The sequence below is a fragment of the Pteropus alecto genome, unplaced genomic scaffold, assembly GCF_000325575.1.
Source record: "Pteropus alecto unplaced genomic scaffold, ASM32557v1 scaffold7, whole genome shotgun sequence".
Lineage (NCBI taxonomy): Eukaryota > Metazoa > Chordata > Mammalia > Chiroptera > Pteropodidae > Pteropus > Pteropus alecto.
The window spans coordinates 19,461,723-19,489,028 of NW_006494614.1; the positions used below are offsets into that span (position 1 = coordinate 19,461,723).

The following is a 27,306-nucleotide window of genomic DNA, read 5'->3' on the forward strand; positions in this document are numbered from 1 at the left end:
GTCCCACCTCTTCCGCCTTGACTTTGGAGGTGGAGGCGGCAGCGGCGCCTGCGCGTCTTCTGTCAGGGTCAGCAGGCGGGTCCCCTGGGCGGTCCGCCAGCGCGTCGGGGAGCTGCGCCCGGGGGTTCAATGGCGATGAACTATAACGCAAAGGATGAAGTGGACGGTGGGCCCCCGTGTGCTCCTGGGGGCACCGCTAAGAACCGGAGACCGGATAACACGGCCTTCAAACAGCAACGGCTGCCGGCATGGCAGCCCATCCTTACGGCTGGCACGGTGCTACCTACATTCTTCATCATCGGCCTCATCTTCATCCCCATTGGCATCGGCATCTTTGTCACCTCCAACAACATCCGCGAGATCGAGGTGAGGGGAGGCAGCGGCAGTGGGAGCTGTCGCTGCTTGGGAGTGGGGTCCTTACGGCCTGCCCCTCTCCTTCCTCAGGTCTCTGGAAGTTGACCCACGGGCCTCACCTCCCCCACACCTGCCCTCTCTTCTTCAGTTTCTTTCGTCAGATTTTCTGATTTTGCAGTTTTGTTCGAGCTTCCTCTCGCGATTTACACGGTTAGGGATAGAATGAATGTTTAATGCAGAGGGTGGATCAAAGAAAGAACGCCCCTTTAATGGGAGGTTTGTGTGGCTCGGTGAGGATTTTTACCTCCAGCGGAGGTTAAAAAAGGGATGAGGGCAGAGAGAGAAAAGAAGTGGAAAATAAGAAGTTATGTCTAGATATTACTGCGGGGGAATTGACGTGGTCAGAGTGTCAGTACCTGTGGGGATTATCCTAGGACACAGATTAACACCTTGCCATTTGAGGGAAAGGACCAGAGTCATAGAGGTATTGGTGTTTTTTATGTTAAAGAAGTTGTCATATGTTACCAGGTAACATATTAGGACAAATGACCGAAGTGTGCACAGTATCTTTTATTTTGAACTAATTGATGCTTTCAGTTGTAGGGCATGATGTAGGTAAAAGGTAACCTGAAACTTCAGTTCCGGTTTTGCTTTTAGGCTGTTTATAAATAACCATACCCTACATTCGCCCTAGTCGCCCCCTCACCCCCCACCAGGTTTTAAACTTTAAAAAAAGAGTCAGTGATCACAAACAGAGGATAAGTTGTACACTGTCTACTGAATATTTTATTGATATAAGACATGATAGAGAAATGTGGGAAAGCCTCTTGACCTTTGTCAAAGCAGCAAACATAGTATATTCATCATTTGCATTGGTGAAGATAGGTTGATACTAGAATGTAAATACTTCATATAGATGTCCAGTATTAGACATCAGCTCATCCTCTTGAGTATCTGAGGGTATTTTTATCTGTTTGAAAGGGCAGTATCTGGCACCAAGATCTCTTGATTTCTTCTATTGTATCAGGTATATCATTTTCTCCTCTAGTCTTATTAAATACTTTTAAATTTATGCATGTGATTTAATGAGGCTTTCAGAGTAATTTTATTTCAACTACTGGACTAGGCATAAAGATACTTATTTTCCAGTTTAATTTACAATGTTACCTCTAAAAGTGAAATCAATATATATTTAATTGTACAGTGTTCACTTCTGTATAACAGTGATAAGAGTATCTGTAGCACAGTTTTTAAATCTCTCACTAAAAATTCATTTTCAGTTTAATAACTAGAGAAAGTGTAACAGTATGTTTTCCAGCATGAATTTGTTTCTGTCTCCTTAATAGTTCTTGGAATGTGGTACTTCTTTTTCTCCCAATCACCCTAGGATCACACATAGGAATAAAGTGATGTATTGCAAGGACTGTGGGCTCAAGGCCGGGATCAGGCAGAACTGGGTTTAAATTCTGCTTAGCCATTAACTAGCTCAGTTTCTTGGCAAACTTAATCTCTCTGAGCCTCAAATCTTACATATTAAAATACACAAATAATGCTTATCTTTCTAATGTAAGAATTAGAAACAGTATAGCTAAGATTCCTGGTACTGGGTTTGTACAATAAGTAGTTACAGTTATTATGATGGTCCCTAATCAGGAGATGAGAAATGGAACCAGAGAGGTTAATATTTGTTGGTAAGCTAGAAGAATAGTGTAGAATTGAGGCAGAAACCCAAACCCAGATGTTTTTATTCCCAACCTTAAGCTTTCACACTATATTAGGATTCTTATTGCAATGTTAGTAGTTAAGTAGAAGAAAATAATTTAACATTAGAAGTTTGACTATCTTATTTAACTTCTTAAGATATTGAGAAGAAAGTAGCAATAATTAGAAATGGTATATGATGGGTATTTACTTTATTATCAAAACTCAACTTCTGTAATATTTACTATAATATAAAAATAAATGTTTACTTTTTGAAAAACTTCTAGGTTTTGAAATAAAATAAGGTTCTTCATACTAAGTAGTTGGTGAAATGGAAATTTTTAAAATAGATCTCATGCATATATACTTCTGATTTCAAGTGGCCTGAAGAATCTGCAGCTTGGTCTGGTTAATAGGACACTGAAGTTAAAAATCAAGTTGTTAGATTCGAAGTCCCACCTTTGTTTGTGATCTTAGGCATATTTTTTGAGTGCCATTCTTTTTATTTGAAGAATCAAAAGGTTCAGGCTAGCTGATCTCTAAGATGCTGTTAAACTGTAAAATTCTGTGGCTTCCAACTTTAATGTGATTTAAAAAAATGTTGCAAATTCTAATTGTATCCCCTTTGGAACCAAAGGGTATGAAAATTGGGAATGATAAGGAATTTTGTACCAACACTGACATATAGTTGTGTGGCATATAGTTGTGACATATAGAATCAATTTTTTATTTTTAATTTGGCTGTTAGATATGTAGAGAATTGGTTCTGAATTACATCTGTAGTTTTGAGAAAAACCTAAGGAGCTTTCCCAAAACACATGCTTGCTTCTGCCTACTCTCTACTCTTTGCTAGACACTACTGTAGTTTATTTCATTTTATTTATCTCTCTCTCTCTCTCTCTATCTATCTATTTATTTATTTATTAGATGAGGCAACCCTCGATTGATCTCACAAACTGTAAAGACCTTATCAGTTTACAATCCCTTTTTTTTTTTTTTTAATTTTTTACACCTAAAGCACTTGATCTTTCTAGGTGGTCTCCCATCCAAGCACTAATCAGGCCTGACCCTGCTTAGCTTCTGAGATCAGATGGGATTGGGCTTGTTCAGGGTAGCATGGCAGTAGACCGTAGTTTATTTTTAAATATGTTGAGGGTTATTAAAAGTAAACGAGTAACCAGAGTTCTTTTCAACGTTCACACTATAAGTTGCTTATACCTCTTAGATTATTTCCTCATTTTTGAAAATTTTAAGATCTTTCATTGCTGTATTACTCAAATTACTAGGCCAAAGGAGACTTGCCAAATCAGGATGATTTTGTAATATAGCTTAAAGTGCTAAGATCAGATATCCAAACTTTTTTTTAAGTTTATTTATTTCAATTAGTTTCAAGTATACAGTACATTGGTTAGACATCTATATAGTTCATAAAACAATACCCCAATTGCTCCCCCCTCCCCTGGCCCTCCACCTAGCCATCATATTAATGCTAACTGCATTCCCTCTCCTGTGCTCCCCATCCCCGTGACCAACTATCAGTTACTAATTTCTACTTCTTTTACCTTTCACCCCATTCTCCCAGCACCCCAACCCCCCTCCCCTATGTCTGTCACCAAATTTTCCACTATATTTGTGAGTTTGTTTTTGATTAGTTTGTTCTTTTTGTTCCTTAGATTCCGCATATAAGTGAAATCATATGGTATTTATCTTTCTCTGTCTGACTTATTTCACTCAGCATAATCACCTCTAGGTCCATCCGTGTTGTTGCAAATGGTAGGATTTCATTTTTTTTAATGGCTGAGTAATATTCCATTGCATATATGAACCATAATTTCTTTATCCAATCGTCTGTTGATGGGCACTTAGGTTGCTTCCATATTTTGGCTATTGTAAATTGTGCTGCTGTGAATATTGGAGTGCATAGATCTTTACAAATTATTGTTTTGTTTTTCTTTGGATAAATACCCAGAAGTGCAATTGCTGGGTCAAAAAGTTATATCCATTTTTAATTTTTTGAGAAACCTCCAGACTATTTTCCATAGCCGCTGTACCAATTTGCAATCCCACCAACAATGTATGAAGGTTCCCTTTTCTCTGCATCCTTGCCAACACTTGTTTTTTTATTTATTGAGAAATCCAAACTTTTGAGGTATAAAAATCAGTGGGTCTTTATCTTTCTCCCAGAAATGTTATACTAAAAAATTACTGTTCTTGTAAATTGTGTTAGACTCTCCTGAAAAAAGTGTAGTAAAGTTATTTTTTAATATTAATGCTTGTATTTGTCAGTATCTCACCCCCACCCCTGCCCTACCGTGCCATAAGGTTTATGTATCTTGTTTAGTTAGGTTTTAGATTTTCCATAATCTAATAAAATGGTTATTGGAAAACGAAAGTTGTTAACTTTATCATAAGAAAATGTTTTAGATATTTAATATCATTCAACACTAATGTTTAATATCTTCATTTATTATTAGCAGCAAGGAATGACTGTTTCCTTTAATTTGGCAATGCGGGAGTCAGGCACATCTTTCTACCACAAAGGTAATGTTTTTCTAGTCTAGGGCCCTTGTTGATGAGGCTGAGTTATTGAATAGAGAGAATTTGAAAAAGATAGTGAGGTATTCTTAACTGTTGCAAACGCATTTATCACTTCAAAGTTATATTGTTTAATGGTTAGAATTGGATGTGGACATTATTCAGAGTAATAATTCAGGGTAAATTAAAAACTTAAACATTTACTTCAAATTAATATTTGCCCAACGTGTTCAAGATACATTTTCATTAAATTTTAGTGGATTAGCAGTCCCCTCCCCTCCACTTTTATTAGAGAAACCTCAAATTTCTTCCTCTTGGTATTTAATCCTGATTATTTTCTTTTTTCCTAATTTTTTATAAGAATATAGTTTTATCTCATTTTAATTCCTATAAAACTTGGATTCTTAGATTCTAAGATTTCTGAGAGGATTAAATTTCTCTCCTGCATTTAGTTTTCTTTGTTTATAAGTAGCCTATAGCTAAGTGTCAAGGAAGAATAGGTTGCTTTGTAGATTGTTAAAGGGTAAGCACTTTATGTTAAGAAATTTAAAGATTTTAATATGCAAATGAATTGCAGTTGCTTAGAAGCTGACTCTTAGATATTAAGAGATTTGTGGTATTAGTGTTTTAATTCATTTCTCAATTAACTTTAGTACTTAGAGCAAGGCATGGCAGAGTGAATGTGAATAGCCAGACTGTTTTGTAAGGCCAAGGAACTGAGAATGGTTTTACAGATAAACATTTGTCATTGATTTGATGATAGGGAACATTAACTTTGAATGCCAATTATGCTAAATGTTATCCCCCTCAAAATAATTCCAGTTTTTTCTGTTACCAGAAAATTGTATACAATTGTTATTATATTTTGAATTCCGTCAATAAAAATTTGTGCAAATTTGTTTTCTCTCTTGTTATATAAGAGCCTACATAATATTTTTGGCCTTGCTTCCTGGTTTGCAAAGCCTAAAATATTTTCTGGTCCTTTACAAAAGAGGATTTCCTGCCCTTGACTTCGTTTTAAAGAAACATACTGGCAAATTTATCGTTTGTTACAAAAAAAAACACTGTTTAATATACATTCTATTCAATAATCTTTCAGGTAAGAATAATGATCACTGATAATTGCCTGTGTTCTACCTTCTTTGTACAAATTTGATAGATATAAAAATACTTTAGCTAAATTTACCGTTAATCTTGGCTCAGGTAACATCCTTCTTTTCTTTGTCACAGTCAGATATAGTTCCAGCAATCTAAAGAAAATTGCTCTTGAAAGTTTTACTTTGGTTACCTTTTGTCTTTGTTAGAGCCTCTAGAAAAGCCTTCAGATAAATTCTTTACTGTGGAATGATCAATTCAAAGGGAGAACTTAAAATGCCGTTTTGAATTTAATCTAATTAATGCTTAAAATGGTTTACTTTATTACTCAGCACTTTGTTGAGTGACCTGTTTAGGTCTTATATTGATTTCCTTTAAGACAGATTTACATTCAAAAATTGAAGTTTTCTAGTCCTTATACAGTATAAAAATTGCATGGCCTTCAAATTCCTCCTTTCTCATTACATTAAATTCAGTCTGTTTCTTAAGAATAAGTTAGGAATATGATGTAGTTTTAGGAGTAGTAAGAAGAGATACCATTTTGATTTAGAGGAACAGTTACAATGGTAGCAAACAAAGCAGAGAGATATAACTCTTAAACTTATAGCATCTATATCTGTTGTTCTGTTTTGCCTCTGGTTCTTTGTGTTTTGTATTTAAGCTGATGGGCAGGTCTCCAGCTTATCATTGTATTCTGTACTGTGCCTTGTATGCTTTTGACATTTAATAAGCATTAGTTTTTAAAATAAGGGAACTAGAGTTCCTCTCTCACCTGGTAGCCCCTTCTTTTACGGATAAGTTATGAACTATTATCAGTGTAAACTTTTTTTCTTCCTACCTTTATTGAGGTATAATTGACAAATAAAAATTGTATATATTTAATATGTTCAATGTGATGGTTTGATATGCTTGTACACTATGAAATGATCACTATAGTCAAGCATTTTAACATATCCATCACATCCCATAGTACTTTTTTTTGGTGTGGTAAGAACACATAAGATTTACTCTCTTATCAAAACAAAACAAGAGAATAAATGTTGATGAGAGTGTAGAGAAAAAGGATCCCTTGTGGAATGTAAATATGTACAGCCATTATGGAAAATGGTATAGAAGTTCCTAAAAAAATTGAAAACTAGAACTACCACTATATGATCCAGCAATCCCACTACTGGGTATATATATATCCAAAGGAAAGGAAATCAGTATATCGAAGAGAAATCTGCACTCCCATGTTCACCAACTTTGTTTTTAGACCCAACAGGTTTTATTACAACCTGAACATGAGGTCAGGCTACCCTGGAATTTGAGCTGATGAAGGGTATTGTGGTTTTTTTCTTTTTTCTTTTTAATGGTAAAGCTCATAGACTGAGTTAAATTTATCAGCTTTAATCAATGATGAGCATTTTCTGTATGTAGAGTGCTGCTGCAGGCACAGTGGATGATAGAAAAATGTTTGCAGACAGATTTTTTTTTTTTTTTTTGCTCAAGCAGAGAACCCTTATTCTTGAGGACCCTGGAATTTTTTGAGGGAGATAAGACATACGTATAAAAACATTGCTAGCTGAGTAGCTCAGGCAGAAAATGGCTTAGTAATTTAAAGGAAGACAAGAGCACTTCTGTCTTTGACAACCTTGTTAAACTTCGTGGTGGATGTGGGCTTTGAGCTAGAACTTGAAGGATAGATAAATAGTACTTTTAAGGGGATTGTATGCATTCCAAGAAAGGAGGTTAATATGAGCAAAGGTATAGTTTTAGGAAATCAAAAGGTATGTGGAAAAAATACGAGGAGTAAGGACAGATCATCTGGTGCCAGGTTGTGGATAGATTTGAGTATTTGATAATGAATGTATTAAACTGGGGAAATAGCGTGATTGACACAGCATATATCAGGATTGGGTTCAGCAATGAGTAATTAAGGTTATCATTCTCATATTTCTCTTAGAAACCCAGTCCCTGCCTAGTTTGGAGGCTGTTTTTCTGAGTCCTCACTCTGTCTAGTTTACCGCTCGGTTATTCTTCGGTATTGGCTGCAGTGCTCACAGTCTAGAATAGGGGCTAGAGTTCTAACTGTTACATCCTTTCCCAGGTAGCAGTGTGGAAGAAAGGATGAAGGACAGAGGGATAAAGGCCTTTTAAAGAAGGTTCTTGGAAGCTGCCACATACCACCTCCACTTAGTAACAAGGCCACTCTGTACTTAAAGGAAGGCTGGAAAATATATTCTTATAACAAGATTTTTGCTAGTAATTGAGAGTTTTATACTGTGGAAGAAAGGTGGCACAGAAATTGGGGTGCAGGGTTGTTAATAGTCTCTGCAACACAGGGCTATATGTAGGAAGATTTATCTGGTAGTAATATGTTGGTTGGATGGGAGCTGAATTGTCTAGATGTGAGAGCTGAGTAGTTTAGACATTAAATAATGATTCCATTTTTATATTGACTATTGTATTAAGTTGAACTTGATTTCATCGTAAAAGGCAATATGTGTCATTTTGTATATGAAAAGCAAATCAGGTATAAGGCTTTGCTGGTAAGTTTTTTTAAAAACAAGTTGTAGAAGGAATAGTGAATATCCTCACCTTCCTCTTATTTTCTTTAGCCTCTCTTTTTTCCTTCTTTGTTCAGCGTATAAATGTGTTCCAGTTTTTGTTAAAGAATGAAAATGTTATATCTCGATTCAATTTAATAATAAAAATATTAATCATGACCAATATTATTTGAGTGTTTACTCTGCCAAGAATTTTACATATGTTATTCGATATAGTGACACTTATGAGGGTAATGTTATTGTTTTCATTTTATATTTAGAGGGGGACATTGAATCTGAGACTGAGTCATTTGTTGAGTCATACAGCTGGGATTCAAATCCTAGCACTCTGACCTCTTCTTTTGTTTCCTCTGGATGCTGGTCTATATTTTCTTTTTCCACACAATCTGTTTGAAAAGAAGGATGTCCACACTTATTGATAATGTCCATTCCCATCTCCCATTAACTTACTCCTTAACTCATTGTATCAGAAGTATATTAGATGGTAAAAAGTGCTATGAAGAAAAATGAAGGAAGGGAAATAGGAATGGTTGAAGAATGGTTTACAATTTTAAATAGAGTAGTCAAGGAAGATCTCAGTAAAGTGGTTTTTGAGTAAAGGTCTAAAAGTGGTGAGGGAGTTAGCCACATTGATATCTGAGGGAAGAGTGTTCCAGACAGAAGAAATAATAAGAGCAAAAGTCCTGAGGAGTATGCTTAATAGATTGAGGTACAACGAAGGGGCCAATGTGGCTGGAGCAGAGTGAGAAGTGGGGGAAGACAGTAGATGAGGTTAGAATGGTAAAGTAGTGGGGTGCACATCACATGGATCGTTATGAGGATTTTGGCTTCTATACTCAGTGTAATGCAAAGCCACTGAAAAGTTTTACTCAGGTGTCATAATCTTACAGTTAAAAGAGTCACTCTCTCAGTGATATGGAAACTATTACCTAGGAAATAAGTAGAAACAGGGAAACCAGTTAAGGGGCTGTTGGCAATAATTCAAGCAGGAGATGATGATGGCTACAGTAGAATGGTGGCAGTGAAAAGCACTTATATTTAGGATATGTTATGAAGGTAGAGCTAATAGAATTGTCTCATGTAGCAAATGTGTGAGGTATGAGAGAAATTGTAGAATCAAAAATAACTTAAGATATTTTGGTCTGCATTGGAAGGATAGTGTTGTAATTTATCAAGATAGGGAAGACTGCAGAAAAAGTTTTGGTGTGATAATAGGGTTAGGAGGTGAGAAGCTGGATAAAGAATTCTTTTTTAGACTTGTCACCATGTGATGCCTTTTGCACATCCACGTTGGAAATAATGAGTAGGCAATTGAATATATGAGTCTAGAGTTTAGGAGGAAGGTCGTAACTGGGTTTACATATTTTGAGGGCAGATCAGCATAGATGATATATAAAGACTTAAGATGAAATGAAATCAAGAGAATATTTGGAGGTCAAAGAAAAGTGAGATCATTCAAAGACAGCCCAGAGTCACTCCATTGTTTGTAGAGGTTGAGGAGATGAAGAGGAACTCGCAAAGGAGACTGAAAAGAAGCAGCCAAGGAGGTAGGAGAAAAGCAAGGAAAGTGTGGTGTCCTGGAAACCAGTTTTGAGGAAGAGTGTGTGAACAACCAGTGTTGCTGCTGATAGTTCATATAAATGGGGCACTGAGAGCTGACCTTTGAGTTAGCAACATGAAAAGCAGTGGTGTACCTGTCTTACAGTGAATGTAAGATGTGGTTTCTCAAGCTAGAAACCCTGGAAGTCAACCTAAACTTATTTGCCCTCATTGCATCTCTAAGCATTAAGTTCTATGGATTCTTTATCCATATATTTTTAATCTGTTCTTTTTCCCATCCCCACTGCTCGTTTGCAGTGATTCTCAGCAGAATCATTGCAGTAGCATTCTGTTTTCTTTTTCAGTCTGGCATTTTCTTAAATCTTTCTGCTCTTTACAGCCAGGGCGATCCTTTTAAAAGGATAGTTGAACTATTTCATTCTCTTGATTAAAATTTCTCCTATGGCTCCCTCTAGCATACATAGGATAATGTTCAAATTTCTTAACGTAAATTGTAATTTTCTTCATGATAAGCTACTTTCTACTTCTCTAGCCTCATCTACCACTCCTAGACCCTTTGCTCTGGCTGTAGCAGACTACTGTAGTTCCTGGAATGTGTCATGCTGCTAGATCTACCTGAAATGCCCTTCCTTTTCTTATTATACCATGTTTTTCAAATTTCATTCCTGTGAACACTGGAAAGTCTTCCCTGATTCCTCCCTTTCACCACCTGATATATATGCTTCTCTCAGGTTCCATAAGTACTAGATTATGACCTGTCATATGTTATTAAATTATATCCTGTAATTATTGATTAACATGACTTTCTATCCCACTAGTCTGTAAATTCTTTTCTGGCATGAACAATGTTTTTTTTTTCCATTGTGTATTCCTACCCTATAACACAATGCTTGACATCTAATAGAGACTAAGATATTTGAGCAAGAGTGAGTGAATGAACTAAACTCAGTTGGTACAATCAAGAAATTTTAAAACCATTTATTGAGAGTTTATTGATTATCTGAATGGTATTATGGTTCTGAAGGGATTATTGAAATTAGCTAAGGAAAATGTTATATACTACAAAATCAAACTTGTATACCTATGATATCCATCTATATTTAAAGCCGAAACAAACTTGCTTGTTGAACAGTAATCCCAGAGAGCGCTAAAAATTTAGCAAACAGGTCGATTGGCGTATGTTGCAGCAAAAGAATGAGAGTGCATGATTTTAAAAATGGCATAAAATACCTTTCCTCCCACAAATTTTTTTGAGGCTTTAGAAGGAAACACTGTTATATACTTACTAGTTATGAAAAACTGGAAACTATAAACCAACCATCAATTAAATAGATTTGTAGTTTAATTTCTAAAATTAAAATGTAAGAATGATAATGTGACATAACATCTAATAACATTGTTTATCAGTATACTGAATAAATTGGCTGTTCAGAGCTCTCAGAGGTCTCACATCTGTGATCATATTTAGTTTTGAAAAAAATTTTAGAAATTACTTGTTTTTACTTGATGTTTAAAAAATATAATGCACTGGTATGAAGTCTCAAAAGTTTTGTCTGTAGTGGAAGCAATGAGAGTCAAATTCAAGGATAATAAGTATATTGCTGAGGAAGAATTGGCAGAACTGCCAAATGATGCCAAATACGATGCCAAGATTTTGAGCTTGGCTGCTTGGGACAATGGTGGTACCATTTACAGATATCAAAAGGCCACAATTAGCTGTGAGATTAAGGGATTCAATGAACCATCATTATTGATTTTTTTTCTAAAGCCAGATTTTTAGTGAAGAAGCATAACCAAGAAAGATTAAGAAATCATATATATAAATATGGTTTAATTTTCAAAAGCTCACCATGGGTTTGAAATAGAGATGGTAAGAGTTTCAAGTGGCAAGGAAGAAATTCAACCAAGTGAATACATCTAGGAATACAAAAATGGGGTGAGATGAGTCCAGACTATTTAGAGAGGGTAGTATAATGGATGACACATGGTATGAGGTGGCATGAGGTTATGGTCAGAAGGTAGCACTGGAGGTAAAGGTAAAAGCCACTGATATTCTAATATCAGTTATATGACTATACAGAAACAATTTTTTTAAATAGAAAAGCCATATATTTCCTCAAAATAGAAAGCACTGCTCTATTCATATTAATTGCTGATCTGTTCCTTTGATCTACCTTATCATATAGGATGGAGCAGAATTAGCAAAACCCTTTTCGTCAAGTCTGTCCTAGGCAATTTTTATAACTTGACATCTTAGTAAGACTTTTAAGGGTAAACTAAAACTTCATGTTGGAACTTACTTTTTTGTTTGTAGAAATAAGTTAAATGCCATATATAAAAACTCTGTATGAAAATTTGTATTATTTCAAACTCTAAAAGTTAAGATGGTCCTGGGGTGACCTCTACCTATCATAATAAAGTTGTTTTTAATCAGTATTCTAGGTGAAAAATATGAAGATTTGGGAATACCGTTTAAAACATCAGCATATTAACAATTGGTACCAATTTTAAAATATAATGTCTTTTAAACTGACTTCCACATTTCTAAATTATGGTATAGTGCATATATTCAATATTATGGGAAGCAGCTGTGCAGTCTAATGGAAGGAACAGCAACTTTGGAGCTAGACAGACATGATTCTGTCATTGTTATGGATGGAATTGGGTCCTACTAAAAGATATGTTGAAATCCTAACTTCTAGTACTTTGAATGTGACTTCATTTGGAATAGAGCTGTTGCAGATCTAATCAAGTTAAGTTGCGGTCTTTTCAGGTGGACTTCTATCCAATAGGACTGGTGGTTTTATAAGGAGAGACAGACACTCAGAGGGCAGATGATGTGAAGACAGAGACATAGGGAGAATCATGTGACAGGCAGAGGTGGAGCAATGCAGCTGCGGGCCAGGGAGTGCCAGTCATTGCCAGAAGCTGGAAAGAGGCAAGAAGGATTATCAGAGCTTGTATAGCCCTGCTAACACCTTGAATTCAGACTTCTGGCTTCCAACTGAGAGAGAATAAATTTCTCGTTCTAAAACACCCATTTTCTGGTAATTTGTTATGGCAGCCCTAGGAAACTGATATAGTCACATACCATTTGTGGTTTGGAGCAGTTACTTCACCTCTGAATCTCACTTTCCTCTGTGGCATAGAGTAGACATTTGGGAAATAATAGCTAGCTTCATTATTGCTGTCCTGTCTTCAAAGATAATTTACATTTATATATTACCTGATTCATTCATTTATTGTTTACAAGTGTGAGATTGAGGCTTTCTGATTCAATTAGAAGGAACAATCTTGTCTATGGTTCCTTTTTGGATTCTATAATTTACAGAGACATACAACATATTTCATATGACCCATAGAATTTTATTAAGATATAAAGGATTAAACTTGTCTTATAGCTCTAAATTTAGAACTCAGATGTTGATTTAAAAAAATTAATCTTCGAAAATAAAATAACCTAGAGTGTCTGGATTTTTAAAAATCCATTCAACTGCTAACTTTTAAGAGGCTCTAAATAATTTAAATATGGATGTTTATTTCCTCCACCTCCTTTATCTGATGAGCATTTTTGAGGGCAATTTTTCTAACATTGATATATTACCTATTTAATAAAAAGGAAGCATTTTAAATACTTTAAAAAATGTTGTTCGGTACTCCAGAATACCCTGGTGCCTTACTGTGCCCTTTTTATTTCCCTCACTGTTGTAATACATACTCACCTCTTTCCTATAAGGTCCTGGATTATACAAATAACTTGGTCTGCAATCATAGTAACTTCTGTGGAAAACTCCGTGATATTCCTCAGTTTTGAGCTTTGGGTAGGAAGTAGTGTAACTTGCATTACTTCCTCCGGGGCAAGAATGTGAACCGCTGCTCAGCCTTTACAGATGGCTTTCTCTTTTTTGCTTAGGAACTGTCAGTGACAAAGCAGAGAAATTTGCTGCTGTGATGTCACACCTTGGGCACTAATATGACTCATAAAACTAAAGAATCTGCTCTAGTTGAGCAAGGGTAATGTCATGGCCTTCCTATCCCCCGGCTGAGGTCTGCCCTACCTAATGTCCACTGAACGAGCTTCCTTATTGATACTGGTGTTGCTATACCTCATGTGTGTACCAGTGTCTCTGCAAAGGTATAGCTACTGAAGCTTTTAATGCTGCAGTTAGTAAGAATTCTAGAATAGTGTTGGAATGGCCCTCTCCACAGCTATATTCATATTTTGTCACCTGTACTACAAAGCCATACTGCTTTACCTTATAATGGCTCAAAGTCACAAAACCTACCCCTTTAGCGTCTACTCTGCAATCTAATTCCACTTTTCTGTTTTCCGAGACCTAACTTTTCTTTATTACTGATTGCTAATGGTTTTATAAATGAGCACTGTACAAAAATTAGATAACTGGAGAAGCCCCAACTGATTCTCAGATCTAAAGATTCTCATGTCTCTAACTCAGAGTGTTATTTTAAGACCGAAATTCATATATTTTGGGGGGTTTGATCAGAGATTTAGTCTCTCTTGGTATTGTCTCCCTGTGGATAACATCCACTCATCAGCCTTCAAAGAAATTTGCTGACTACTAGATTAGGTTGTTTTCATAGTATCCGTTTTATCAAAGTATCCTTTCCATTTTAATGACTGTTTTCTGTATTAAACTGAGCTCCATGAGGTCAGGTACTGGACTGAGTTCTCATTTTCTGGAACATATAGGCACTCAGAAAATACTGTAGGCCTCCCTAAAATGTGCCACTTTGGCATGAAATTATTTTGAGCTTGAAAGCTATCAAGACCCTGCAGACTTGCGAGAAACTTTTACTTCTCAAAAAATTTAAATTAGGGGTCTTAGCCATAATAAGAGTGACAACTAGAAATAACTTTATGACCTATCTGTATGGCAGGGCAGACTTCTAATTACTGAACCTCTACTCATAGCCCTGCAATGACCGTCCCTCTGAAGCCCCAAGGTGATCCTTGGCTCAAAATACCATTTGTATACCTCATTTTCCTTTTCTGTCTTTGAAGCTTTAATTTCCGTGGAGTCTCCAACTCTCTGATATGTGGGGTTTCCATGCATAGGTATGTATTAAATTTGGTTATTTTCTTTTTTTAATCAGCCTTGCGTTTAATTATTAGACTAGCCGAAAGAACTTAGTAGAGGAAAGCTTCTTCCTCTTCCACAGTATTAAGTTAATGAATTATTACTTCATGATGGGGCATTCAGGAAGAAATTAAAGTCTCATATTCTAGACTCTTTTTAAATCTGTTCTTATATAAATATTTGCTTAAAAAAATCTAAAAAATCTTCAAAAATCTCCCCAGTTTCTTAATTTCCTGCAGGACATTTTTAACACTCAGGGTTACTTAGCTTTCAGAAACTTTGTTGTCAGCAGCAGTAACCAATTCTTGGTTTTTTACACTGGAAAGGAATTTATTAGAGGGTGATTAGGTAGCTCTCACATAAAATGGATAAGAAATCTAGAGAATCAGTTTGGAGACAGGTATGAAGAATGGAAGATTTGAAAGCAGAAAAAGTGATTTAGCTGCCACAGCCGCTACTGAGTTCTCCCTTATAGTTACTGCTGTGATTGCTGCTCTGATTCATTCTGGTCTTTGTCTCCGAAGATTCTGTGATTTATATGCAGATTAAGTCATCTAGACTCTAGATGGATCCAAATCTTTTGTGTGGGCTGCCTGGGGTTAGGGAGTGAAAGCACTCACTCATTTACCCCTTTGGCTTATGAAGTAGAAGATGGATCCCTGTCTCCCTCCAAAACACTGAAAATGGAGAATTTTACAATACTTGGAAGTATGTTTGGATGCTAGTCAGCTTAATAGCAATACAAACAAACGACAATTATTCCTAAGATTTTTCTTCATTCTTGTAATCTGAAGGTCCTGAGTTCGTACATTAGAAAGGATGATATGTCTATTTTGTGAGCGGGCATAGTATGGTGCAAAGAGCATAGATTTTGGAGAAAGGTGGAGATGAGTTCAAATTTTGCTCATAATTACTAGCTAGGTAATTTTGGTTAATTACTAAACCTTCCTAAATGGCAGCTTCCTAGGTTAAAATAAGAAAAATAAAAACAAAGTTTGTAGGACTATTGTACTTCTTAATGAGATGATATGTATTAAGTGCTTTTAATGTCTGGTATTTAGTATACATTCAATAAACAGTAGCCAGTAAAACACAGTGTATCATTATGGCTCTGTTCAAATCCTCTTTCTTCTTAGTAAGAAAGTACTAGTCCACCTAGTACTACTGTTCATTCATTCATTCATTACCATTTTTACCATTCATTCATTTTGGTGCTTAGCATTATCGTAGTTATTTTTTTGTATTCATGTGCTCTCTTTGATAAAGTAGTCTTTTTAGACTCTAGAAGACTACTGTGGGGACTCACTACACTTGGGAAAAAGTAGTTCAGTAAAAGGAACGTTGGACTTGGAGTCAGAGATCCTTGGTTCTAGCCTAGTACTAGCTATTGCTATTTGTATGACCTTGGGCAAGTTTCTGAATGTGTTCTTTTTATATGAAATGGAGATAACACTATAGGATTTTGGTGAGGATCAGATGAAATATGTGTATAAGAGAAAGGGCTTTGTCAACTGTATTTGACTGAGTATAAGATGACACTGCTGGGGTGATGTGGAATCTGGCCTTGCCCCAGTGATGTGTGGAGAAGGAGGAGGACTACGGTGGTGTTCTGTGTTGTCCCTCGGTTCTTCCCCGCTGATGCAGCAAAGAATTACAGGTTGGCGAGATTTAGGAAAAGTAAGATTATTGAAAGTACATTTTAGAAGGAGATGGGCCACACTAGAGAAGGCTGCAGCCCTGTGGAATTTGGGAGGTAAAGAGATAAGATAGTATGCCCCAAAAGGAGCGGCTGGTTTTCAGCCAGGAGAGCTGTAACACGCAGAAATGGGAAGGTCTATTTATATTTGGGCCATGATGGGAGATCCTAGATGATCCGTATGTGAGTTTACCTTGGCTGACAGTTGGCTATTATATAATGCTTTGCCTACTGTGCATGTGCTTAACCAGAATTCAGTCTGTTATAATGAGATTCATGAACTTCCAGGCATAGTCATGATATTATAATTAGAGGCCGAAGTTATTAGCAGTACTTTCTGTGCATGTGTTTGTAGCTGGGCTAGCCACAAGCTTTTATGGTTTTGTGCTCTAGGATTTGGGATAATTTACCAGCCTAAAAGGGAGGTATTTCTGGGAGGTACTTACTTAAGGAAGGTTTTCAAGGGAAGTTTGATAAGGATTTTTTAAAAACATTCCTTTCAAATTTTCCTGGAATCAAAAGACATGAAATTTTTTTTTGTATATTTTAGAAATTATAATCAAAAGATTATGATAAACTATTATGTTATAGTTGTCCTTTGATTTTATTGAGGTAAAATTTATTGAGCAATTGTTCTTGGTTCCAGAGAAATGATTAGTTTTAGTATCCTACAGTATAATTTATTAGATTCACAGCCCATCATATTATTTTTGTTCAGTTAAATAAAGAATATATATCCTCGCCTAATCACAATGGATGATCTTTCTTACCTACTCTGCCCTAGAAGCTAATTTGAAAGAAAATGATTTGAGAGGTTTCTGTTCAAAGGCATACAACATGGGAATAGGCCTAGTTGCCAACTTTTCTTTTTTAATTCTTACATTAGTTTTTTAAAACATTTCAGGTTTTTAAACACTTGAAAATAAATTAATATAGTTTAATATAGATTTCTAACTATAGTTTATTCTTCTAAATGGTCTCATCTTTCATCTCTTCAAAATCATAAAACTTGGCGTTTAAGTGGAATATCGTGCTAAGATTTCACTTATATGCAGAATCTAAGGAACAAAAACAACAAACTAATCAAAAACAGACTCACAAATATAGAAGACAATCTAGTTATAGGCAGAGGGGAGGGGGGTTGGGAGGCTGGAAGAATGGGGTGAAGGATTAAAGAAGTACAAATTATTAGTTGATAGATGTCATGGGGATGGGGAGCACAGCATAGGGAATGCAGTCAGCATTAATGTAATGGCTAGGTGGGGAGCCAGAGGAGAGAAAGAGCAATTAGGGGAATTGTTTTATAAACTATATAGATGTCTAACTAATGTACTGTATACTTGAAACTAATAATAAAATGAAATAAAATAAAGTAGAATATTGTGCATGAATAGGCCCTGAGCGGAAAGTTGTAGCCCAGTAGGTCTATTGAAAAATTACACAAAATTTGCTTTTAAATTGCTTTTCCTCTCCTCATTTAGGAGATGCATTTTTAGCTTGTTTTAGTTATGTGCCTAGCTAGCTTCTCTTAGATATTTGCAGTGAATGAAAATTTTCTCTGGTCAAAGTTTTGTTAGTAAACAAATTAGCTTTCAATAAGTTACATCAGAATTTGACAAAACCAAGTTTTATTAAGTTCATGTTTTTTGAAAAGCAATTAGATGTTGCAATTCGATGCCGGCTCTTTTCTGTATACAGATTTTATACCTTTTTTTTGCAATCATAAAGAGATATTGAACATTCCATATATAAAATTTAAATGTTTAGTTTCAGAAATAAAGATTAGATGTTAAATTTTTTATTTTATTAAGGTAAAGATAATTAATTAGGGCTGTTCATTATAAAGTTCATTTTTTCAAGAGAGAAGACAAGCCATAGGCTGAGAGAAAAATTTTTAATTATTATTATTTATCTGATAAAGGACTATTACCCAAAATATACAAGTGGCTCTTAATATTCAGCAATAAGAAAATGAACAACTCAAATGAAAAATGGGTAAAAGACCTGAACAAACACGTCACCAAAGAAGATATATAATATCTTAGTTGACTTAGGCTGCTATAACAAAATACCATAGACTAGGTGGTTTAAGCAACATATTTATTTCTTATTGTCCTTGAGGCTGGGAAGTCTAAGATCATGATGCTGGTAGATTTGGTTCCTGGTGAGGACCCTGTTTCTCGCTTACAGATGGCCACCTGCTTTCTGTGTTCTCACCATGGCAAAGAGAGAAAGAGCTCTGCTCTCTCTTCCTCTCTTTATTAAAGACACTAATCCCATCATGGGTATCCTATGTTCATGACTTCATCTAAACGTAATTACTTGACAGTGGCCCCCACCTCGAAATACTATCATTGGGGATTAGGGCTTCAATTTAAGAATTTTGGGGGGAAACGAACCTTAGTCCATAATATATAGATGACAAGCATATGAAAGATGCTTAACCTCATATATCGTTAGGGAATAGCACATTAAAACAACAAGCTACCATTACACACTTATTATAATGGTGAAAATCCAAAACACCGACACCATCACATGCTGGTAAAGATGTGGAGCAACAGGAACTCATTCATTTCTGGTGAGAATGCAAGATGGTATGACCACTTTGAAAGACAGTTTGGCAGTCTCTTACAACACTAAACATATTCTCACCATACAATCCACCATTCCTTCTCTTGCTGTTTACCTAAATGGGCCGGAAATTTATGTCTACACAGAAACTTGCACAAGAATGTTTATAGCAGTTTTACTCATAATTGCCAAAACTTGGAAGCAGCCAAGATGTTGTTGACTGTAAACAAATAGCCAGATACTTTTCCAGCAAAATAGGCTTATTTGGCAACGACAAAGAATTGCTGTTCAGTACCAGCAAGAACAGAGAAGGAGAGGAATGCTTTTTTATGGGCTGGGGAGGGGCTGTTGTAAACTAAAAGTCTTTTGGAGGAAACCGGAAGTTCGAAGTATGGTGACTTTTCATTGGCTGAGATGGCTGTCTTCCATTGGCTGAGCTGTTACTGGGCAAGGAGGAATCCTTGCTTCTTTTTGCTGAGGTGGTAAAGTAGTATCACTTTCTGTTGGAGATGCAAGGCATGGCTCTGTAGGGTCAGTAGTGAGTGAGAGTTCTCTCTTCTCTGGATTCCATTTTAAATGAGGTTTCTGTTTATTTTCATAATGTCTTTTAGTAGATAAATAATCTGTGGTACATACAGGAAATGGAATAATGTTCAATGCAAAAAAGAAATGTGCTTGCAAACCATGAAAAGATATGGAGGAACCATAAGTGCATAATGCTTAGTGAAAGGGGCCAATGTGAAAAGGGGCCAATTACATACTGTATAATTCCACCTATGTGACATTCTGAAAAGATAAAACTATGGAAACAATAAAAAGATCGGTGGTAGCTAGGGGTTAATGGGGAGGGAGGGATGAATAGTCAGAATATAAAGGATTTTTAAGGCAGTGAAACTATTCTGTATGGTACTGTGATGGTGTATACATGTCATTATACATTTGTCAAAACTCTTGGAATGTAGAGCATCAAGAGTGAATGTTAATGTAACCTGTGGCCTTTGGGTGATTATTATGTGTCAGTACAGCATCATTAATTATAAAGAATTTACCACTCTGCTAGGGGTTATTGATAATAGGGAGGTTGTGTATATGTAGGGGCAGAGAGTATACGAGAACTCTGCTTTCCATTCAATTTTGCTGTGAACCTAAAACTGTTCAAAAAAATAAAATATATTAAAAATTTTGTGTAATGGAAACAAAGACTCTCATTTTAGCCATCAGGTCAAATCTTTTGACACCAGCTGATCTCCTGCAATTCAGTTCTGACACTAATCACCCCAAATTATTGTCAGACTCCACAGGTGTAAAGGCATGGTCCCCAACAAGACTGCTACTACTTTAGAACTTTAGACATGACACTAGCTGCAAGTCAGGTCCCAAGGCTACCCACAGTTCTGTCTAACTGGCTACAAATCGGGGGCATGGCGGGGGGTTCCCAAGACCCCCCCCTCACAAGACTGTCCTCACTTCGGATGCCAGTTGCAAGTTCAGAGGTCTTCAGGCCACTTACACTTCTGACCAATTGGCTATAAATCTGGGGCTTTTCTATGAACCCTCTCAAGTTTAATAATTTGCTAGAATGACTCATAGAACTCAGGAAAGTGCTATACTTACAATTACAGTTTTATTATAAATAATATAAATTAGGACCAGTTAAATGAAGAGAGAGGTCTGGAAGGGTCCTTAATGCAGAGCCTCATGCCCTCTCCTTGAAGAAGCAGAGCACATCACCCTCCTGGCACATCAGTAGATTAACTAACCAGAAGCTTCTCTGTGCGCTGGTGTCTAGAGTTTTGATTAAGTATTGGCCACGTGATTGAACTATATTTCTAGCCTTCCCCATCTCCTCAGAGGTTGGGCTGGGCCAAAGTCCTTAATCACATCTAGTCTTTCTGGTGACCAGTGTCCTCTTGAGCCATCTTGTTAGCATAAACTCTGTTATGAATCAAGGGGGACTTATCGAAAACATTCCTGTTACAGAGGAAATTCCAACGGTTTTAAAAGGTCCCTGCTGGGAACCCAGGACAAGGAAAAAAACATTATTATACAACACCACATTTTTTTTTTAATGTTAGCCTTTGAGAAACCTAATAGATTTTTTTTTTTAATTTTGAAAATGTACCATAGAAAACTGAGGTGACTGAAAAGTATTTTAAGTTTAGAAGATTTAAAAGCAATAACTGATTAACTGATCACTGTATTAATCCAGTATTTTAATTATGTCAGCAGAAGAATGTCCAGCCTATAGAAGAGTCTTAATAGGAGTTTATTTGAGCCAAATTTTGAGGACATGCCCAGAAGCATGGAGAATGGCAGTTTTTTGCAGTTCTTCTGCATTTAGAATCAAGGGAGAAAACATAAAGGAAGGTTATGGAAAATCCACTGATGGTAGATTAAAGAGATTGGAGAAAGCAAATTGGGGAAATCTCTTGAATTGGATAAAATGCAGAATTGAGAAATATACTTTTACATTGGTGGGTACAGGATAGTTAATAATTTAACATTTACAGTACATAGGGGTTATATGTGAGGAACAAGATAAAAATGAGGGGTTCTGTGGTGTCTTGCTCTCGTGGTCTTGTGCTCTACTGCCTGTGGTTATGTCTTCAAGGGGGCTGGAAAAGAAAATTACTCTGACAACCTATATACATAAGAACAATGGACAGAGTTCATGTAATATAAAGATCGATCTTGCTGTAGAAGCTATAGGCCTGGGAAGTGACTACCTGCCATGGCTTGCCCAGTTAGGGATTTATGATCAGATCATCCTGTGTGGCTACTTTTGGTCACTGAGCTTTAAGGCCTGCCATGTGGCCCTCCTGAGTTTGTCAGGTTTATTATACAACCCCTTTTTTGGTTCACAATTATTTAGATGTTATAGATCTTTAAATCTTTATACATTATTGCAGTTTGAATTTTATGTTTATGATTTTGATGCATAAATGATTTCCCTTTGGTAAAAAGGAGAGAGAAATTTACTTAGAAAGATGAGCCAGTAGAATAACATACGAGCATTTCCAGTTTTTACTCAAATTGTCAAAATAAACAGATGACTTTTGACAATTTTTTTTCCTGGGCTCTAGGTTATTTCATTGGACTCATTTTTTCTCTCTAATAGCAAGTTATTTTAGAGTGTGAAAGTGGTTTCTTCAAGGAAGTGCTTAGTTCTGTTTTTCTCTTGCAGATTGATTATACTGGAATAGACCCTTCCAGTCCCTGCAATAAATGTTTGTCTCCAGATGTGACACCATGTGTTTGTGCCATTAACTTCACATTGGAACAGTCATTTGAGGTCTGTACTCCCAAGTAATGTGTTAGAAAAGTTGCACTTTAAAAAAATATTGATATTGTATTAATTTTTTTACTAGTTATTTTCTTTTTGTAGAGAAGTCATTTTAATTTATTAGAGTCCATGTACTTTTGAGGAAGATTGTTTTGTTTGGCTGTTGCATTATGCTGTCTGGTAATTAACTTTGTGTATTAGTTTGTTTTAGTTAGTACTTTATAAACTAAATTTAAAATATCGTATTTTATCCTCTCACTGGAAATTTGATTGTACAAATCCATTGTGATAAAGTTTATATCTACATTTACTTCGATTTTAAAAATTATTGTTCAAATTGTTTTGCCTACTTTTAATACTAAAACAAATTTTACTTTAGAAAAAAATACTAATTCAACTATCAATTAATTGTACCATTTTTCTATCAGATATGAACCATTACCATAAAGCAAACACTTAGTAAAAACTTACTGATCTTTTATGTTTTGATAAACAGAACATCTCTTTTTGTGTGGTCTGCATTCACATTTTTTTTGTCATTCTTTTTGCATTCACACTACTTTGTCTTTCTTAGAAAATGAGCAGATGCTAAAGGACATAAATTCAAAATAGGGATGGCAAGACCAATATCTGCTCCTCTTTATCTGAAAATTGAGCTTATAAATTATTGTTTTATTCAGGGAGCAAAAGTGCTTTAATACATGCCATCTTTTTATATTTTTCTATATTGTAGAATTTTCTTAAGGGTAGTTATGACATTTGTACTCACTGGTAGATGGTTGCCATCTACTGGTTGTAGATGCTCTTGCACTAAAATAAAAGAACATAAGATTGCTTTTAAAAAGAAAGAAAAATTTGGGACAAGACAGAAACTAATTTTTTACTTTGTTTCAGCAGAAATAACATATACATTTAAACAACCATACAAATTCTATTCTTTTTCAATGTGCTGAACAAACTATAAAGTTGCATTAAGTTTTTTTTTTTTGGTCAGGACAGGCAGAATTAAATACATGAAAGAGACTTGTATTGATTTGAAAGCTCCATTAATTTCCTCCCCCATTAAAAAACAGTTGTTTCAGAACTTTTCTTCTGCAAAGGTGATCACCTTCAGATTCATTCTTTTGTGGGCTATGTGTTTTTTAACAAGCGAAAACTTTGAATTGGACTAAAGCCTTTGCAGAGAACTTCAAGTAAGTTATTTTGTCTCAGTATTCATTGAAAGGATCTCTTTTTCAGTTTGTAAGTTGAATTTACTGTACTCTTTAATTGAGAATGATACTCTTTTTTAAAGCGTGTTCTTTGTCTGTTTCTGTGATATAATTTTGGTAACCCAAAATGAGTAAATAAATAAGTGGTTTCCATGTAAGTGTTGTTTTTATATAGCATGGTTAAATTTGTATAAACCTGACATTTGAAAATCAAACTTTATATAAATGATTATATATATGAAAATAGCAAATTAAGTAAAGCATACTTAAAATGTTATTGAATTCCTTTTTTCCTTAAATTCCTTTTAATTGAGGATAGCTTATAGATGGTAGAGGTAGTAACCATAAAGGAGAAAATAGCTTCATGTTTTTGCTACCTCTAAAAATCTTTCCCAAGTTATTTCTAAGTGTCTTCACTGAACACATTAAAATACTTTTTTTGATTATTACACAGTGACTCATTATCTGAGATAATTTACTGATTATTAATTACTAATATTACATAGTATCCTATGGAGAAATTTATTGTGTCCCAATTCAAGTTCAGAATTATTTGGGCAGTAAATGAAGGTTTGACCATTATCCTCCGAAAAGTTAATTGGGTTTAGAAAAAAATTTAAATTGAAAGTAGATGAGAATAGGGTTTTTAAAAATAATCTGACAAATACTTCTTTGAAGCCTTTAAGGATATTTTCAGAGTTCACGCTTAGATTTTTGTAACATACCTTCTTTAACCTTGCTTAGAATTTGTACTGTTTTAGATTGCTAAGTAGTGGTAGAATTCACTCCAGCACCTGTTTTAAGTTTTCAAAAATTCTGAACTAGTAAAGTCTAAAATTTAATAGCTTTTATGTGTGTATGACATAGTTTTATACTTAACAGTTTTATATGGAATTTTTTCCTTTTCTATTTCTCTAGGGCAATGTGTTTATGTATTATGGACTGTCTAATTTTTATCAAAACCATCGTCGTTACGTGAAATCTCGAGATGATAGTCAACTAAATGGAGATTCTAGTGCTTTACTTGTAAGTAAAATGATGGAATATGAAAATGTGGTATCTGTGAAATAAGAACATGTGATTATTGTTTAGTTAGAAATGTTAATTTTAATGTCGTTAAGATGAAATCAAAGAGTTACTTGCCATTTATAGTTTGTTAGTGAGGATTTTTAGTTAAATTTTTTCCTCTGGGATTTACACAGATTAATGATTTCTTACAGCCAAAAGACACTACTAACTGCTTGTTTCTAGTAGTGTCATTGGGATTTTTGCTTTCTTAATCAGTTTGTAATGGAATTTCGATGAGTCTAGCATTCTGGGTACATATTTTGTTCTGTTTGGGTTTGTTCATTATTATTACACTAGATAAGAGTATCTAAATAAGCTACTTTTAATTTCTGAGATTGTGTTTTAGAATTGAACATGTATTCTCTTCATTTTTTAACTTGTGAGAAACCAGAGTAGTAAAGTCCAAAGGGTGGATTACTGAAAAACCGTCTGAGGAGCTTTTTGAAAATATATGGATTCCAGAATTCTGAGTCTCATATGCCAGTGTTTGGATGAGTGGAGCTCTAAAATACCTATTTTTAAGACGCTCCCCTTCTGATGCCCATCCTGGTTTGGGAATCTGTGGACTAGAGGATCTTAGTTTCCTGACTGTTGTTCAACTTTTCATAGTAGTGGTTGTTGCGCAAGTATTTTATGTTCTTGTTACCAATACAATAAACCTTCAGAGTCCCAGAGCAGTCTAGGATTTCTTAGAAATGGTGAATCTATTAGAATGCAATTTAAGATCATATTGTGACCGGAATGGTCCTGGTAAGCATATAGCTGCCCTAGGCTGTCCTTACTGGTTTCATTGCTAGTTCCTGATGTTTGGGCTCTGAAGAAATAACAAGTCTATGTAGAGAGTCTGGTTAGGCCTATAATATTTTGCAATCCATGTAGGGTTTACTCTGGGTTCTAAGTTTTAGAACTCACATCCAGAGAAGGTGATGTCCTAGAGACACACCAAGTCCCTAAGCCTTTCTCAGTTTGTTGATTGGGATTGTAGATAGGTTATGTTCAAAGACCCAGATGTGGTGTGGTGGATTTACAATTCTTTTATTTAGATATAAGCTCTCTCCACTGAGTGCAAGAGAGGCTGAGATTGATTCTTTTCTTATAAACTGTAAGCAAAGCTTTTAGACTAGACTAGGGGTTGATGATTTTTTTCTGTAAAGGGCCAGATGATAATTATTTCCAGGTTTGTAGGTCATATGGTCTCTGTTGCAGCTACTTACCTTTGCCATTGTAGAATGGAAGGAGCTGTAGATAATAAATGAATGGCTATAGCAGTGTTCCAATAAAACTTTATTTACAAAAATAGAAGCTAGTCTGGGTTTCACCTGCAGTCATTTATTGATCCCTAAACTATGAGTTTTAAGACCATGTGACTCTTAAAAATTTTAAGAAGTCCAAGTACTTAACATTTTGTGTAAGACTCTTCATAGTCTGATACCAACATACCATTCCAGTCTTTATTGTTTTATATTCTATCTTTAATATACCTGGTCTGGCTGCCCTGGGCCTTGAAAGTAGTTCCCTAATCCTGCCTGGTGACACAAGTAATCTGCCCATTTTGGCATTTCATTTTATTTGTTTAGAATGTGGTTTTTGCCTTTCTCTAGAGATTGTCTCATCTGAAGGCCTGCTGTTTTCTGTAGTGCCCTGTGACGTGGAATAACTTTTTTATGTATTTACTTTATTCATACTCTAAATCACTTCTTACTTTGCTTAACAAACTTGTCTTTCCACATCATCCATTCTTGCCCTTCCTTTCTAGGTCATTTTCTGCCTAGCTGCTGTTGTGCTCTTTAAAAAAATAAATATCACTCTCTGCTTAAAATCTTTCAGTGGTTTACTAGCACTTGGAGTAAAATCTCAGGATGATCTGAGCTATGCGTAACTGTCCAATCTCATCATATGTTATTCACCTTATTACTATACTCTAACACATTTACCTTTTACCTTCTCAAAATATCAAGTTCTTTCTCAGTGGCATGTACTGCTCTCTCTTCTTTAAACTGTCTTCTGCCTGCTCTTTGCATGGCTGTCTCCTGCTCGTCTTTAGGTCTTAACTTAAATGATACTACCTCTAGAGACAAACTTTTTCTTATCATTGATTCTAAAGTAGCTCCCCCAACCTCCCCCCATTAATTACTTGCATAGTGTTTTCATAACATTTATAGCCATTTGTAATTATATATTTGTTTACTTATTTATTTTCTGTCTTCCCAACTACACTGTAAACTTATGAGGGCAAGGAGCATGACTTTCTTTATTGACCATACACCCAAGTGCCTAGCTAGTGCCTAGCACATGGAACACATTTAATAATGTTGAATGAATATAGACACCTTTATCATGGCTCTTATTTCATATTATCGTTGGTTGTATATGGATCTTTTTCCTGTATTACATTGTAAGCCACTTAAAAGCAGGGACTTCACTTTTTTTTTCCTGTTTCTAGCACCTTGCATGGTACATGGTACATATTAGGTACTTATTAAATGGCTTTCCTAAGCCAGTTATTTACTGCAGAGTACCTAGCATTGCTTAGTTCAGTACCCGATGCATAAGTAGTAAATAATATTTTCCTTTCTTTTAA

At 35.4% G+C, this 27,306-nt stretch overlaps 1 protein-coding gene across 1 annotated transcript in view; it reads left to right on the forward strand.

The window, feature by feature from the left end:
- The window catches only part of TMEM30A (transmembrane protein 30A), a 36,779-nt gene continuing 9,473 nt past the window's right edge, over positions 1-27,306 (forward strand). Inside the window, exons 1-3 of the mRNA XM_006926375.3 lie at positions 1-366; positions 22,348-22,455; positions 24,576-24,683. Of these exons, the coding sequence (XP_006926437.2) occupies positions 130-366; positions 22,348-22,455; positions 24,576-24,683 (453 nt within the window). The 5' untranslated portion in view covers positions 1-129. The remainder of the gene's footprint in view (positions 367-22,347; positions 22,456-24,575; positions 24,684-27,306) is intronic.